This window comes from Desmodus rotundus, chromosome 2, assembly GCF_022682495.2.
Source record: "Desmodus rotundus isolate HL8 chromosome 2, HLdesRot8A.1, whole genome shotgun sequence".
NCBI classification, from domain to species: domain Eukaryota; kingdom Metazoa; phylum Chordata; class Mammalia; order Chiroptera; family Phyllostomidae; genus Desmodus; species Desmodus rotundus.
The window spans coordinates 161,619,187-161,637,999 of NC_071388.1; the positions used below are offsets into that span (position 1 = coordinate 161,619,187).

General features: G+C 34.9%; 1 protein-coding gene across 3 annotated transcripts in view; it reads right to left on the reverse strand.

The window, feature by feature from the left end:
• Window positions 1-18,813, reverse strand: part of ATF2 (activating transcription factor 2) — an 82,823-nt gene that overhangs the window by 37,052 nt on the left and 26,958 nt on the right. Inside the window, exons 5-10 of one of the 3 annotated variants that reach the window (XM_045196260.3) lie at window positions 10,407-10,503; window positions 7,254-7,372; window positions 6,985-7,113; window positions 4,510-4,577; window positions 3,213-3,327; window positions 1,247-1,333 (exon numbers count right to left, since the gene is read on the reverse strand). In XM_045196260.3, coding sequence (XP_045052195.1) covers window positions 1,247-1,333; window positions 3,213-3,327; window positions 4,510-4,577; window positions 6,985-7,113; window positions 7,254-7,372; window positions 10,407-10,503 — 615 coding nt within the window. Of the gene's footprint in view, window positions 1-1,246; window positions 1,334-3,212; window positions 3,328-4,509; window positions 4,689-6,984; window positions 7,114-7,253; window positions 7,373-10,406; window positions 10,504-18,813 lie in introns of all 3 variants that reach the window. The other 2 variants (XM_024561460.3, XM_024561458.4) reach the window with 2 other exon arrangements.

Consider the following 18,813-nt stretch of genomic DNA (forward strand, 5'->3'; position numbering starts at 1 on the left):
TTTCCTTTTTTAGGCGTACGGTCCCTGTAAGGTCTCGTCCCAAAGCTGTGATTGAAATCCACACTCCCTATGTACAAGCTCAGCAGAAAGACAACGCTGTCCTCCCTCTCATCCCACAAATCACAGAGAGCTTCTCCAAGAGAGTTAGTTTACCAAGGTCCTGAGGCTTAGGGTCAGGGGATTTGGCGGCTAATAAAATAGACCACACACCGAGTTAGCTCAGTGATGTTGCTGAGCACACATAATTGCAGAATGATTCTAAAAATATTCTTGGAGACATCATATGAAAGAGCATCATGAATTAATATGCATTGAAGGCCTTCTCAGGTCCTACCACCCTTTCCCTCAAAGGTTCACAACTCAAGTGAGAAAAGGAAACAAGGTTCTCTGCCCAAAGCCAAGATTCGAAATTCTGGCTTTATTATCTTTCAGGGATTATCATAAGGCCTCTTATGGGATTCATTTATATATGATATAAAGTAGGGTTTACCATCATTTTAAATAAAGACACTAGATGAAATTTAAGACATATGAAGGGTAGAGAGAATTAAAAAAAAAAAAAAAGAAAAAGCAGCGGCTGCATGTCTTCTACCAAGAAAATTAGCAGATTTATAGGATTTGGAGCTAAGACAAACCCCAGAAATCTAACTCTAATCCCTTTATTTTACAGATGAGAAAAATGAGTCTCAGAAAAGTTAAAATGGATTGGTTAAGGGTAATGAATAGCAGTTATGATTAAAATTACAACATGTCTCCTGACTCCTAATCTATATATAGTTCATTCCTTAAACATTCCCAGGGTCTGAAACACACCTCAAAAATATGGTTTTCCTTTAAATTACTAATTTGTATGTTATTTCAGAATACTTGTTAATATTGTTCTACAAATGTGTATCACTGTTTAAAACTACTTATCAGCACTGCCTTCAGATGATTACATCTAGTTTCAGCTGTAATATTCCTAGCCTCCACCAGGAGGACAGTTTGTTTAAAAAGCCACAGCCAGAAACCAGACAAGAATTAGAAATTTATTACCCATTCATCCATTTATTTTAAAGTACCACTAACTAGTCACCATGCTAATGGAAGCTTTCCTTTTCCAAATTTTCTGGTTCTTCTAATGGTGTAATATAGTCCATAATTTTATAAGATGTGATCTAAATTGTGCATTTGAGTGGGCTTTAATGAAAAAAACTATTTCAAAGCTGGCTCAAGAAACAGACAGAACATATAAAATCTTATTTACCATTTTTGCTTCTGACTGTACTGGTTGAGGAGACGAAGGACCTGGAATCCCTGGAACACTAGGCACCATGGTGACTGGTCGAACAAGCTATGCAAAAGATATTAAACAATAACTGCTAGAGGATACATTCAAAATGAGGTTTGTAGTTTATTTTCACAATTGCTGCTATAAATAATTTGAGACTTCAAATCAGAAAACTGTTCCTGCCCTAAACCCTTATCAATCTTATACCCTGATTTACCTTTCAAAAGTTGTCAATTTCTGAGACACTTGCTTCCCTAATCTTCAAATTTCACAATTTTAAAAAATGGTTTCTTCTTACAAAAACACCATGTTCAAAGTGACTGATGCACAACTTTTCACATATCTGTCAAACTTCCATTTTGAGTGTGAAAGAAAATGTTAAGTCTTCTGACTAGGCATAAAAAAAATTTCATCAATGAATTATGTTTTTCTAAAATATGTAAGATTTCTAAAATATATAAAAATAGTTTGCTATATTACCATACTGCATAATGACAAAAAAGCCCTGATTACCCCTAATAATTTCTCTAACAACTTGGAACAGATTTTTCTATTTTGTTTTTTGCCTTTTTTAAACCTAGTATCAACATCAAGTGATAAGCTATTGTGTAACAAAAGTATGTCTTTTTCATTTCAGTTTCTTTCATCACAGTTACATTTCACGGGATACCCATAAATCTCAAATACAGGGCAAATATGTTTCTTTCTCAAGAATGTCCACAGAAAAGAGGAAGTAGTCACCTTATATTTAGTCCTTATAAAGTTTCTCAAATAATTCATCTTAAACATCAAAGTTATGTTTAAAGGTCACATAATTTTGAAATTATTTCAGTCAATGCTAATTCTGGATACTTAGAAAGGTCACTTGGAAGAGTTAATAAAAATAAGTATTTAACATTAATTTTAGTACTATTCTTGGTATAATCTCACCGAAAGTGCTGGATATTACTATAAGTAGGCTTTTAAAAATCATTTTTAAAAGTGATATAATAGCCCTGACCAGTGTGGCTCGGTTGGGTGCCTTTCTCATGTGCCAGGAGATTCCTGGTCAGAGCACACGCCAGGGTTACAGGCCTAACTCTAGCTGGGGGCGTGCCGGAGGCAACCAATTGATGTTTCTCTCAAAAACTCATGTTTATCTCCCTCTCCCGAAAAATAAAATCTTTTTTATTTTTTTAAAAAGCTACACAATGAATGATTATAATGTACTACAGAGAAATAGCTATCTACAAGGTAAAAGAAGAAACTATCTTTCTATTTTTATGAATGAGTATTAGGGCTAAAACTTCCAGAAAGAGAGTAATAGATTGAAAAAGTATTATATTGAAATTACTTAAGTAAAAAATGAAAATAATGTATTTTGGAAAAGTATGCCAGATGTCTTAAAAATGTGGTTCTAATGATGACTTTAATGTTGAAGACACATTTTTAGAACTCGAATATAATTGTTTTATGAAAAGTGAAAACAGGAAAAAAAAGCATTATTTCTAACTTACATTAGTCCAAATAATATGTTTTCAATATTCACTAAATTATTAAATATAATTAGATATTTAACTATTGCCTATGTCTTTTAAAATTTATATAATTAACATGCCCCTCAAACAACTTTTTAAAAAAAATTCTCATTAGGAAAGTGGGGGACTAACTATTGTTTTAGATTGATTAAGATGTTCACAGGCTTGAATAGCAAAGTAATTCTATAAACCCAACTTGAACATAAAATTCTGAGTGTTTTTATAAACAATTTCTACACTATTTGAAATACCATGGAGTTATCTGACAAGTGTTCTAATATAAATATCCTCTTAAAGAATAAAAATCTGTGTTACTATTTGAATTCTACAAATCCAGTCAAATTGAAATGGGTTGACTATGAATAACATTCTTCATTATAAGTTTTATTATAACAAAAGATTTAAAGTCTAAATCTCATACTCACTGGGACTGCGGCTGGAACATGCACATTAGAACTTGTAATTGATGCAGGAATAGCCACAGGCATAGTTTGTCCATTGGGAAGATGTAACAGAAGAGGAAATGGACCTGGTACAGGACTAATAAAAACAAAGGAAGGGAAATTAAAGAAATTTGTACCAATCATCTCTATTACTCCTAATACTGTAGCATTTAAAAATAAATTTTTTAACCAATGAAAAGCAAATCATAAAATTTAATCATTTTTAATTGCATCTTAAATGCATAATATATGTGGCAGTGTGTGTGTGGGGGGGGGGGGGCAGTCTGGTTCAGGAAAAAACCAGAAATAGTTATGGATTTACTTAGGACATTCTCCAATATATTAATGAGAAAAATTCTTATTAGAAAGCTCTGAAGAGCTACCAGTCTAAAAGAAATACCATCTAAGTTTTAGATATTTATTTTCTAATTTTATATATATGGGGTCTGTCTGGAAAAAATCTAGCCATTGTTAATATAACTAGAATGGTTTACATGACATCAATGTAACCTGGCAGCCAGAGAGTGGACTGGAATGCATATGCGTGACAATGATGACTTCACTCTACTAGTCAGTGGGGGCAGTAGATGCTGCTGAGTGAGCTTGCGTCTGTGTGGACGATGCATTCAAGATGAATGAGTAGAGCAATGAATCTGCACCAAATTTTGCATTAAGCTAATTGGATGATACAGAAGCTGCAGCTATGGACAACTGGTGATTGGCAGCTTCACCGTGACAATGTACCCACTCATGCATCATGTCTCATGGAGAGATTTTTGGTGAAATATCAAATCACCCAAATGACTCGGCACCCCTACAGCCCAGATCTGGTGCCTTGCAACTTCTGGCTTTGCCCAAAACTAAAATTGCCTTTGAAAGGGAAGAGATTTCAGACTGTCAATGAGGTCCAATAAAATATGACAGGGCAGCTGATGGTGATTGGGAGGACTGTGTGAGGTCCAAAGGTGCCTACTTTGAAGGGGACTGAGGCATCATTGTCCTAGGTACAATGTTTCTTGTACCTTCTTCATTGTCACTATTTTTCATAGATAGTACATGGCCGGATAGTTTCTGGACAGACCTTGTATATATACACGCATCTTGTATATTTAAAAAAGACTACTCAAGTACTTTTTCCCAAAACCAAAGCATGCAGAATATGGTTCCTCCCACCTCTCTCTCTTTCTCTCATATACACACCCTGAGCTCACAATTTTAATAATATGACAACAAAAACTTAACAATTCACATAGGTCAAAGGGCAGCCCAAATCACTTACACGATTGGCCTGTTGGAGGATGGTGCCTGGGTGATTACAGTACTTGAAGTTGGTGAAGGTACTGCCTGCTGAATAATTACACTTGAGTCAGAACTTGTAAGCAGCACATTGGGAACCTGTAATGATGGTGGGCGAACAATAGCTGATGTTGGCTGTGCAGTTTGTGCCAATGGTACTTCCTATTTAATAATGATAGAGAAAGAGTAGAATTTAAAAATGCAAGTCAATTCATGTACCTTGATGAATAGAATATTACACTTCAAAAGCATCCATGGGATAGTACTTAACTTCCCCCAAAGTAAATTAATATGTAAAGTTAATTAAAAGAAAATTTTAGAGGCAGCTCTAAAGTTTTAAATGTTATGTTCATATTTTAATTTAAAAACATCCAAGTTTCTTTTTCAGTACAACTTGTTTTCCTATCAATCCAGAAATAAGTTATTAGGCCCAGCAACTTGGCTATGATACCATAAGGATTTTAGTAAAAAATAAAAATACAATCCATTCTCATGGAATCATAGAACTTAAAATCCAAAAGGGATTGCTTAGTTCTGCTGCATCATTATATGATAAAAAAGAGGAAAGAGGTTTAGGGAGGTCATGTCATGGCCGATACAAATTCAGTAATAGAAATACTTAAAAAAAATTTTTTTAAGGTGTCCTAGCCATTGTGCCCTAGGCTCAGTTGGTTGGAACACTGTCCTGTAAACCAAAAGGTTGCAGGTTCAGTCCCAAGTCAGGCACATACAAGAGGCAACCAATCAATGTTTCTCTCTAACATCGATGTTTCTCTTCCTCTCTCTTTCTCCCTCCCTTCCCTTTACTCTAAAATCAGTAAGCACACCCTCTGGCGAGGACAAAAAAAAAAAAAAATTAAAGCAATGCAAATGTTGCTTTAGGTAGGTACCCCTCCATTATCAATAATTTCTCGGTACCAAAAGGCCAAAAAATAGTGATATCTTAAATATAAAATACATAATTATAGAATTATAAAACAGTTAATTGCATGAGAACTTTCCAAATTAAAAGAAAAACATAGAATTTCTGACTTGGTTGGGACCTTGTAGACAATCTTTTCCCCGGTTTTACACATTAGGAAACAGATTAAGGGCCTTATCCAGAACTCCTTAACTAGTTAGTATAAAAATTGGGTCTACTGTGTACTTTGAATTGGCTTTTATGCTGCCACTTATTACCAAAATCTTATTAAGCTACACAGAAAGATAAACTATTACTACTGGAGCTTCATCTACTCCACAAGTCTGAGAATGTATAACATGCTCTCAAGAACTAGTGATAAGGGACAGATAATAAACAAGCAAAACAAAATTACAGACTGAAATGTGCTATACAGTAGAAGTACAACGTAATAGATAATGAAAGATTATCTGAAAGAAGGTTGGAGTTGGTTACTTTTGGTAGTATAATGAAGACAGACTTTGGAAAAAAAATAGTCTTTGAACTGATACTGAAAGGATAAGGAAGAGAACATTTTGGGGAGAAGGAATCAACACCATGAGTAATGATGTCTTTGAGCCAGGAAAGACTTGCAATATTCAATTAATACACCAGAGAGTGGCACGAGATGAGGTTAGATGGGTAGAGAAACCCAGATCAATGAGGACCATGGAAAGAGTGTGAGTTACCTTAAATGCAGTGACAAACCACTGAAGGATTTCAAGCAGGGAAGCGACAATTTATTATGATGGCTTGCACTAGAGTGGTGACATTGAAGATGGGAGGGGATAAATTGATATATTCAGGAAGTAGGTCTGGTAAGATTTACTGTTGGTTTCAGTGTGAAGGAAAAGAAAAAATTAAGGGTTCTTGGCTTGAGCAATTAGATGGATTGAAAGAAAAATATACTGAGATAGGAAAAACTGGAAAGAATCAAGGGCTCTCATTGAGACATAGGAATTTTAAGATGAGAGCCGAGGTGGTTCGAAGTTACCAGGCCATTCAAGATCCAGGAATGAGGGCCTAAACCACCTACTGAAGGCCCTGTACTAAGACAGTATCATCTGCTACCCATGATCCATTGCTAAGGATGAGTAACTATGCTGTTAACCCTTTAAGCACCTAAATAACCTTTGTTCAGTTTTTCACTGTAAACATTCTTAATTAAGCTGTCACTATATAAAAGTTGCTAAAATTAAAAATAGCAAACCCCAGAAAAATTAAGTTAAATTTCTGAATTTATATATCCTTTTAAAAATAAGCTTTATCTAAAATGACTATTCTCCCTCATAAATACTGTGTGTGATAAAAAGCTAATTATCTATAAAGATAGCATCTTCTTTCCCTGAAATTTCTATGAGTAGTCAAAGGCTTTCACAGATAAAACTGTTACAACCTGACACTGAGTTATGTACAATTTATTACCTTAACATTTATGTAAATCAAATATTAATCTTTACTTGGGGTGCTAATTTTTCCACTTAGTTTGTATTTTTACCATAAAGACCAATTTCTAACCTTTTCATCACTGGTAGTAGACTCTGGGTGAGGTAAAGGACTATCTTGGTGAGTTGTTTCTACAACAGATGGCTCCTCAATTTTGCTTCTTATGATGGGTGTTGCAAGAGGGGATAAATCTAGAGGCATCTAAGATAAACGTAAACATTAAAAACAAGTTAGAAGTTAAAAAACAGTCAATTAGTTTATCTAAAATAAGGAAGGAGGAGTGTAAACTATAATTGTTTTTCTATCAGAAGTACTCTTTAATATCATGGTTAACAACGTACTTTTTTAATGTCGTCTTCTGAGGCTTTCTTGAATTCATTCTCAAATGGACTTGCCAATTCATTAAACAAACCCACTTCTTCACAGTTTTTCAAGAATCTTGTTGGTGTTGGGGTCTGATCTGAAATAAATGTCAAGCAGCAATCACATAGATTTAAGTATCAAAAAGAATGCTAAAATATATGTAGTAAATTAACAAATTAGCAGGACAGGTTCAGTCAGCTGTTAATTTTCTCTTTGGAAAGTCCTCTTCCTTTAAAGCAAACAAAATTTGGTTAAGTACCTGTTGCACTTCAAGATATTTTGTCCAGTTCATGAACCATGAAAGAAGTCCTTCTTATTCCTTAGTCCACACCTTCTGAGTAGCGTGACATAAACATTCTCTACTCAGAGAACAACTATTGTCATTAAACAACACAATAAGACGTTTTTAATAATTTACATTAAAAATTATGTTTAAGATACATGCAACTTGGGGAAAACTAAGACAAGAGCATGTATATTCACTGTAATGTGGCCCTTCCACGAGTGTTGATAATCTATTATGGAAGCATGCTTAAATAAAACAATCTTTAGCAGGTAAATCAAATACACAAGATAAAAAAGGGTTAAAATTAGGGCCCTAAAACAAAAACAAACTAAAACAAAATCCCTATGATTACTACCTACTGAAGCTAACTTTCTATTTTAATGCATTTTTCAAGATTGTATGAGGAGCTAGCTATGTGAGAGTTCCATATCTATGGAATGTTCTACCTTAATTTCTGAGCAGCAGAGGAGTAAGTCAACTTCACATTCTCAAAACTTAAAATATTTTCACTATATTTGAATACTCCTCATGCCATGTGCATTAACACATGTACTGAGTGTATATATTACATGTGTTGGTTACAGACCAAATGACTGTTAAGGTCCATGTATATAAAAACAGTAAATTTACAAATTTTGCCTGTTAAGTCTTATTATTTTCAAGGCTATTCATGTTGATCAGAGTTGGTAGCACATTCAAATTTTATTCACATTTTCTATTTTAGGGCATCAATTTTATAGGTTATATAATGAATCTAGCTTAAACCAAATAAATGTATAGGGATGATTCTTCATTTAAGGTAAAATACTCATAAAATCTTTTGTGAAATATATTTGTCAATTATTGTCCCCAAAGTGGGCACTACTTACTGTTTTATTTTTGTCCCCACACATATACTAATACCGTATCATATCAGGGGACTAATACGCTTACTACATATGTAGTTAGCACTAAAACAACCACCCGTCACACATTACACATAAAGTAAGCCTATCTCAGATACTATTAGTGTTAACAGAATTACTAAAGAGACTCTATTGTGTTATCCTTTTTCCTATTAGTCTGCAACTTATATATCACCTACCCCCAAAAGATTTCCAATATTGTATTATACAAGGGCCCATCGTACATTTATCAGCTTAGATCTATTGTGACTTAGTAAACTGAACATAATTGAGTCTTCTTTTCACACTTAAAAGAGTTTACCTATCTAGGCTTAACAAAAGGCTCCTAATTTGTGTTAAAGGGAGAGAAAAGTCTTAAAAATAAAACACATATGCATAAATCACTTTTATCAGTGATTAATGGAATGGTCAGGCTTGAGAAAGTCAACACAGGCACAATTGTTTAAACATGCAGATGGCTTATGACCGATGCTCACCAAATATATACTACACACATCATGCATTCTATTTCTATAGTAATGCTAAACTACTCACCTCCACGTACATTAGTAAAATATATGGTTAAGTGCTGTGTTTGAATGTGTTCTATTTTTCTACTGTATTAAATGCAAACAGGACAGTAATTCTAGAAAGCAACCTCAAACACTTTTGAATTAAAAAGTTACAAAGAGAGATAGTGCCCTAAGGCAGTCAGTTTCAGAGAAGCACAGACTTCCATGCCTGGGAGAGTGGGTGTTCCAGGTTGTTGTTACACTGCTTATTTGACTGTTTCCAGTTCTGGCTCATATCTGAGGCACAACACTCTAATGAAATGCACAGCTCACTCTTTTCTGCATCCTTTTACTTAATGGCACTGAAGATAGGTTGAACATTCCCCTAAATTTTTCATAAGTAAATGATTTTGATAAATCACCAACTTTTTGTTACACTGAATTTTTTCATTACAAAAAATGTGATGCTGAAAGTACTGGAAGAATGATCTGATATTTGCCTCACTGTCGCTAAAGATTGCATATGAAAATTTGATCTCTATATTTGGGTAACTTTTTAAAAGTATTAATCATTCTCAGTATTCAGGTATAAATACAGACTTACAAAGAGTGTAACAACCTAAGCTTTACAAGAGAAAAGAATTTAGTGTTATTTTGAATATTTACGTGTATCTGTGGTTATGACATTAAAAGCCTGAAATTTATATAAATATATTAAATTTCATACAGACTTTTCTTACCACAGTAACTATAAAATGTGTAAAATTTACTGAAATTAAACATACTGTGTGTGTGTACATATAAACAGATATGTACTTACATATTTAAATAACAAAAAAGGGGCAACTAACAGCATGGAGGACAATAAATTTGTAAGTTGGGTTTCTCTCTTCACATGTTGTGTAATAAATATCTGCTTAGATGATCTTGTATGTTCATAGAATCAACATACAAAAACACTCACTGAATTTAGGAGAGTACTTTACTAACACAGATGTTTAGTACAAAAGAAATAGAAACAAAATCCTAGTGAACAAATTGGCTAAGTGCTCTTTCTCCAACCGGAGGAGTGTAATCATTTTCTATCTTCACACAGCACCATAGACCAGGCACATGTGAACAGCTAAAAGAAACAATGACCAAACATCACATTAGTTCAATTATCTATTAAATGTAAACTTTGGAGGTCATATAAATGCTTCCAGGTTTCTAATTAATTTCCATAAAATCGACATTGAAATCTACATTTCAAAACCATACAAAAAAAGTGAAGTGAATGGTCAGAAGGAAACATGGAGATGTAATGGGTAAAATACATGTTGCCAACATTTACTGTAAATGAAGTCATTGGAATATCACCAGACTATCTTATTTACATAGAATACACAAAAATTGTGCACATTCCAGGTGAAATATGTATATAAGCTATTAATAAAAGCATATACTAACCAGCCACAATGACACTGTCATTACGTGCTGGACCAAATTTCAGTGTCATCTCATGTTTATGTTTATGGACAGCCAAATGATCCTCGTTGGTAAAACGCTGTGGCAAAAAGTTTTAAAATATAGTTAAGATTTTCAATTTGATCAAATAAGTAAAATAAGGAAATTCATTTCCACAACATGTAAAACCACCATTAACAATGAAATAGCAGTTTGTTAACTATAAGAGAATCTATTGTTAGTATAGATAAACATACTAGATTTCAAATAATTGTAGAGAAACCTATTACCCAAGAATAACCAATGCTGACATATTACTAGGACACACAGCTCCTTTGAGAGTATATAAAAACAAAACCCGAGGCAAAGAAACTATATAAATTTCACTGGACACTAAATATAGGCCACTATAGTTTTTGCCATATCATAGTAGAAATATATGCTCCACAGTGTAGACTTTTGAAAGAGATACTGTATTTAAATAGACTTCAAGTTACTTACCACTTTTAAAATGAGAATTTTTAAATATTACTTCTGGATGAATTAAGAAGTAAATCAGATTCTTTATGTTACCACATGTAAAAAGAATGCCTCTGTCATAATCAGTAAAGAAATAACAGCCAATGCAATAATAATTTTAAAATATAATTTTAACTTAAAATACTGATTTTTTCATCTTTTTTCCCACCACAGTTCTTATATTAAAAATGAAACAAAATTATCTTTAAAGCTACATTTAACTTGGACAGGTCCTGCATTCTCCTGAATGTCTGGACACCAGTGTTTACGAAGATACTCTTTACTAAGCAACATTTATAACTGAAAATCGGGAGCACTTACTCTTTGTTATTTCAGAGCAATAATTGTAAAATGCCGAATTAAGAGATCTAAACTCACTCTCTAGACTACATCCCTATAAATGGGGATGTTAAAATTACACATACTTGACCTTAGTTCCCCCAAACCATCAATATGGATTCCTTCTTTGTGGTCCAGTCTCTACTTCCTCCTACCCAATTTACTATTTCCTTTGATGCAACCAATAATAGTAGCTGTAGGGTAACATTAAAACAGTATAAAAGAATGAAACTTTTTTCCCATTATGCTTTTTATTCTAAAATTTTCTAATTCCAGAAGTATGATGCTAAGTACCTATACTATCCTTACAAGCCAACCAGATCTTCAGTCTGTGTAAGTCAGTCCCTTTCATTTATGCCCATTATGCTCTGCACAATGCCTTGGCTACAGTACCTATCAATACTGTATTAACGATTTTGTACATCTGTCCAAAAAGTAGGCTGAGCTCCTATTGTTTGAGGTCCTCCAAAGTTAACATACAGTAAGTAGTCAATAAAAATTGAAAGAATGAGCTCCTTTTACAATAAAACAGTTGAACCTTTAAGCCCAGTCTAAAGAAGAAACAAAAAACCCACCAAAACCAGAGACTGTTCAGGAAGGTGAATTAAGCTTTCATTTAATTTGGCCATATTTTGCTATCATGGTATGTGTGGTTGTCACTAAGTCTGTAGGTTACTGTACACACTAATGAAAAATGTCTATTATTGTGAGATCCCCCCCCCCCATGCCCCGTCAGAATCTGCTGTGGTCCTATTGAAAGTAAGTGTTTAGATGCGACAGTATCTCTATCCCTTGACTTAGTCATTCACTCACTCTTCAAACATTTACTAAGCACCAACTAAAGGCACTGAGATCATAACCCAGTTCTTCCCCACTCAAGTGCTATTTTCCTATGCTTTATCATTATAAAAATCCTTTCCAAATTCAAAGAAATAAGTAGTCATTCTTTGACAGACTGCTGATTAACAAAGCTCTTGGAGAATGCACATATCTGTAGAGTTTATTACTGGCATTATTTCACTGCTTTTAACCTTTGCATTACAGTTTTAAATGTACATCTTACATTCTACATTAAGTGAATCTTAAAGCAAAATTCACTTTATGTTACAAATAACCTAACAACATGGCTTCTTCACAGAAGAGAATCATTAAACATTTGTGAGTGAATGTATTTTGGTAGAGGCCCTAGATTTTACAATGGCAAAGTCAGCATAATTAATAGATGAAAATTTGGAAAATTATCTCCCAGGAATTTTACTCTACCAGTAACTTTTGCTTGGATTGGCTTGACCACAAATATTTAAACCAAAGAGCAACTACATGAAGAATAAATAACATTATGTTTTGTACAAAACATGTGAAAATGGCAGCAAGATTGATCCTAGGTGAAAAGGAATAGCTAAAAAGACCCTAAAAAACATTTAGGGCTATATTAACATTAAAATGGGAAATGCAAGAAATATGAATGCAAGATATCCAGATCAAATTGATCAAAGAAATATTGATGCTATTAATAAAGGAAATTGGTGATATAACTTATATACATGGATAAAATACACTGAAATTGGCACTTGATACAGGTGAGTTTAACCTTGATTGTCATGTAAGAAAACTTACTTGCCTTTAACAAGAAAGTTAAAGACAGTGGCAAAACGCAACCTTGTCAAAAGGCAGTCATCAAGAAAAGATATGTACAGGAGTGGGCGAAAGTAGGCTTAGAGTTTTGAGTATGTGAAAGTTTATTCTTGTATTATTATTTAATTATTAATTATTCTACTATTTGCCTTATAACTGCAAGCCTACTTTTGCAAAATCTATTTGAATTGCTGTCCCAGCCAAAATAAAAAGTTTATTCTAAAAATGAGTTTTGAAGAAAATGATAGTGATACTGCTAGTAATAACTTATTGAGAGCACAAATCCAATGTGAAATGTGCACAGTATTGCATTAACAAGACTTCAAGCATATAGCTGAATAAACAATTTGAAAGGCAGTCAAGAAAGGTAGAACAAGATAATCATCTCTCTTAAAAGGTTAAAAAGAGGAAAGGTAACAGGTTGGAGGGATATGAATCAGATGCTTCTATAATAGATTGATATAAGCTCTGATATCTGAGAAATCTGTAATTCCAAGGTTTGAACACATTAGCATTAACTTCCTAAGAAATTAGTCATTCTGCATTTAATTCATACACCTGGTATAGATTTTTAATTCCGATTTAACAGGTAAATAGGTTCAACTAAGTTATAAAGCCATCAGGACAATACCAGTTGAAGGATCTATGCAACATCAGGATGTTACTGATTAACACATACCAACACACACACCCCCCTCCACTGAAACTTTATAGACTAAATAAAATGAATCTTTAATTCCTTCATAAAACAGTTTATAATGTATAAAACTCTACCAAAAAAAGTTTTTAAAAAGATTTTATTTACTTTTAGAGAGAGAAGAAGAGAGGGAGAACAAGGGAGAGAAACAGCAATGTGTGAGAGATACATCAGTTGGTTGCTTCTTGCATGCCCCCAACAGGGGACCAGACCCACAACCCAGGCGTGTGTCCGAACTGGAACTGAACCAGTGACCCTTGGGCTCGCAGGCTGGCACTCAATCACTGAGCCACACCAGCCAGGGCAAAAAATTATTTTCAATGAAAATGTCACCAAAAGAAAAATTATCATCAATACAATAGAGGACTTCCAATGTTCCATAAATCTTTCACTAAATTATCCCACTATGTCTCGTTGGACAAAATCAGTGGAACACCACTTAAAAACAAGTGAAATTAACAGAATTTGTTCTGTGAAATACCTAATAGTGACTGAGGCGTTTTAAAAAAAAAGATTTAACAGCAACAGTTAATAGTTAAAATGCTTTCATTGATTTCTACAGGTCTCTTTCTCTAAAATGATATTATCAACAAAATATATTTAAATTTAAAAATCTATTTGAGGCTCTGGTCAGGTAGCTTAGTTGGCTAAAGTATCATCCTGATACGCCAAGATTCTGGATTCGATCCCCAGTCAGGGCACGTGCAAGAGTCAACCAACGAATGTGTAAATCAGTGGGACGACAACCAGAGTTTCTCTCTAAAATCAGCTAAAAGGAGAAAAATCTATTTGAAATTTTAAATTTAAGTCTACTAAGTATGTTAAAGCTAAAATTCAAATTTGGAATCAAGTCATTATTTACTTGAGGCAAAAAATAATCTGCACTACCATCACTTCTAAAATCAAGTCTTAGAAGTTTTGATTTCCTAGGAAATACTATTTGAACCAAAGAGAGACTATTCCATTTCTGTTCTCAGCAAGATTTAACAAATAGATGATGCTGACATTAGCCAGATTACTGTTTTGATCAGCAACAGTTAAGATATTATTACAACATCAAGATTATTTTAAATCCCTTAGTGAACAAACACAGCCACCCCCCCCCAAAAATAATAATACCCCAAACTGGAGTGTTCATGATGAAACGAGTGCTTAAATCAACTATTCAAATAAAAAATTGGTTTAGCTTTTAAAAATATGGCAAAATGTATGAAGAACCTCAAAATTGTGTATACATTTTGACCAAGTAATTCTATTTTTAAAATTATATTTTGAGAAATTAGAGATGCATATAAAAGGTTATATAGGGTATTCAGCACACTATTGCTTATAATAGAAGAATTATACAATGATATGTAAATTATAATGTGCTATATTCTATATTAATAATTTGTATATGACATTATATAATGAAATTAATTATAAAATTATATAAATTATAAAATTATCAAAGCCCTAATAGAGAAATGGGTAAATAAACTATGGGACATGCTCTGGTAACAGAACAGGACACATCAACTCTTAATATAAAATAGGACCATGTTTTCTTTTTTTTAAAATTTTCAATTAAAATCTATTTAAGCTTATTGGTTGTACGATATAACACAGTATTATTATAGTGTTACAATTAGTGCAATGTGTTTTTTTTGATATATTTATTGATTATGCTATTACAGTTGTCCCATTTCCACCCCTTCACTCAACTCCATCCTGCCCACCCCCTCCCTCCCACATTCCCCCCCTATAGTTCATGTCCATGGGTCATACTTATAAGTTCTTTGGCTTCTACATTTCCTACACTATTCTTACCCTCCCCCTGTCTATTTTCCACCTATCATTTATGCTATTTATTCTCTGTACCTTTCCCCTCTCTCCCCCCCTCCCACTCCCCTGTTGATAACCCTCCATGTGATCTCCATTTCTGTGGTTCTGTTTCTGTTCTAGTTGTTTGCTTAGTTTGCTTTTGTTTTGGTTTTAGGTGTGGTTGTTTATAACTGTGAGTTTGCTGTCATTTTTACTGTTCATATTTTTATCTTCTTTTTCTTAGGTAATTCCCTTTAACATTTCATATAATAATGGCTTGGTGATGATGAACTCCTTGAACTTGACCTTATCTGAGAAGCAATTTATCTTCCCTTCCATTCTAAATGATAGCTTTGCTGGATACAGTAATCTTGGATGTAGGCCCTTGCCTTTCATGACTTGGAATACTTCTTGCCAGTCCCTTCTTGCCTGTAAGGTCTCTTTGGAGAAATCAGCTGACAGTCTTATGGGAACTCCTTTGTAGGTAACTGTGTCCTTTTCTCTGGCTGCTTCTAAGATTCTCTCCTTATCTTTCATCTTGGGTAATGTAATTATGATGTGCCTTGGTGTGTTCCTCCTTGGGTCCAGCTTCTTTGGGACTCTCTGAACTTCCTGGACTTCCTGGAAGTCTATTTCCTTTGCCAGACTGGGGAAGCCTTTCTCCTTCATTATTTGTTCAAATAAGTTTTCAATTTTTTGTTCTTCCTCTTCTCCTTCTGGCACCCCTATAATTCGGATGGTGGAACGATTCAAGATGTCCTGGAGGTTCCTAAGCCTCTCCTCATTTTTCTGAATTATTGTTGCTTCATTCTTTTCTGGTTGGATGTTTCTTCCTTCTGGTCCACACCATTGATTTGAGTCCCAGTATCCTTTGCATCACTATTGGTTCCCTGTACATTTTCCTTTGTTTCTCTTGGCATAGGCTTCGTTTTTTCATCTAGTTTTCGAACAAATTCAACCAATTCTGTGAGTGTCTTAATAATCAGTGTTTTGAACTGTGCATCCGATAGGTTGGCTATCTCTTCCTTGCTTAGTTGTATTTTTTCTGGAGCTTTGAAGTGTTCTGTCATTTTTTTTTTTTTGTCTTGGTGCGTCTGTTACTTAAAGGGGCGGAGCCTTAGGTGTTCCCGGGGCAGGATAACGCTGGTCCCTGTGCTGTGACGCTGTATGTGGGGGAGGGGCGGAGAGGGAGCAATGGCCCCCGCTCCACTCTCCACCGGATTTCAGCCACTCCCTCTGCTACCCACAATCAAATTGGGCCCCTCTGGTGGTGGTTCCTGAGTGGGTGGGCTTGTGCACACTCTAGGCCCCTGTGGGTCTCTCCAACAACCTCTCCTGTGAGGCTGGGAGTCTCTCCTGCTGCTGCCCCAACCCCCACAGGTATTTTCAATCAGAGGTTTGAGGCTTTATTTCCCTGAGCTGGAGCCCTGGGTTGCATGGCCTGCTTCGCTCCCCACCGTTTGTCCTGGTTTATCAGTGCTTGAATGTGGGGCCACAGGGTGCTACTCCCCGCTCTGCCTGCCCTGTTCTCTGCCACTCTGAGTCCGGCCCTCTCCGTTTATCTGCGCGAATGTGGGGCTGCAGGGTGTGCTAGTGGTCAGACTGCCTGCCCTGTTCGTCCCATACTCCGCCAGTCTCAGTCCCGCCACGGCCACTCAAGTCCTCTCCGCCCCTCCTACTGGTCTGGATATATGTTTCTTTTTTATCTACTTGGTGTCGGACTTCCTTGCCGTTCCATTTTCTGTCAGTTCTGGTTGTGTGAGGAGGCGCAGTGTGTCTACCTACGCTGCCATCTTGGTTCTCTCAGACCATGTTTTAAATTAACACAAAAAATACTTATGATACATATAATGTAATCTACATACAAATAGAATACAAAACTATGTAAGTGCAGTAGAGTCCCAATTTTGTTTTTATTTTTTATTATTTTTATTTTAACATTTTTTATTGTTGTTCAAGTAGTTTTCTGCCTTTTCCCCCCACCCCTCCCCACCACCCCAGTCGTCCCTACCTCCCTCCCCTGTTTCCATTCCCCCTTGTTATTGTCCATGTGTCCTTTATAATATTTCCTACAAGCCCTTCACCCTTTTCCCCTATAATCCCCTTCCCTCTCCCAATTTTATTTTAAAAATAAAAGAGAAGAAGGACTCATGAAATGCTCCAAATGTTAACAGAGTCCTCTCTGGATTTTGTTTTGCCCTGTTTAAGCCTGTCAACATTTTCTGTGAAACTTTTATTAATAAGAAATAAAAACTTTATGTTAATTGAAAGACAACAAATACAAAGGCCTATATTCAAATATACCTTGAAGTCTGAACATTCTATTTAGAGACAGAACACAAGACTGGGCTTGGGTACCAATTTATTTCTAATACTTGCTAGTTCTGTGACCCAACAGAAATTCTTAAATGTTTACATTCAATTGGTCACCTGTAAAATAAGGCCAGTAGCACCCACTTCATAGGGTACTGCAAGCATTAAGTGACATAATCCACAACACACGCTTCTTAGCATAGTGACTAGCTAAGTCAAAAAAAGTTATTGTTTTTATTATTATAACTCTTATAGGAACCTTTAAATTCTCAAATACTTTTTGAAACAAGTTGGGGCACAGATAAATAATAGACATGGTATAACACTTAATATTTGAAAGCTCTATTCTGTGGTTCATAGATAACTTGTGTGTGTGTTTCTGGGGTAGAGTTTTTGTTGTTACTATTACTGAATAAACTTTTTATTTTGGAAAACTTTTAAAAATTTACAGAAAGGTTGCAAAGATAGTACAGAGAGTTCCTGCACACCCGGACCCCCTTTCAGCTCCCACTATTGTTCTCATCTTACCTTACTGTGCTCCATTTCTCAAAGGGAAGAAACCAACACTGATACATTACTGATAACTGAATTCCGGACTTTGGTAACTTTGTTTTAAACTTCAAACACATTACAGCAGGTGCTTGGATAACCTTTGGTTTTTGCCTATAATAAAATTTCATACCGTTTCACAAAGCTGCAGAACCTATTGACAACATTAAGTGAGGAATTCTGTACCCAGCTTAACCAAATTCAGGCTCCAAATGACTTATTGCTAGGTCCTCAAATTCAAAATCATGCCTGAAAACGATGACAAGGACAGCCAGTTGTCTCTCAGTCTCTCATTACTCAAAATTTTTTCTTCATCAAGAACTTCCCAATTTTAGTTGAGAACCTGGCTGCCCAGAGCCAAGACTACATTTTCTAGTTTCCTTAGCAATAAGATAGCCATGTGATTCAAGTTCTCATCAAAAGGAATAAATGAAAATTATATGCATTACTTCCAGTTAATGCTCATAAAATGGCAAGTGTGTATGTGGTGCTCTGCTTCCCCCTCTCCCTCCCTCATGGCTAAATATGAACTTGACAGCAGGAGCTGGAACATCC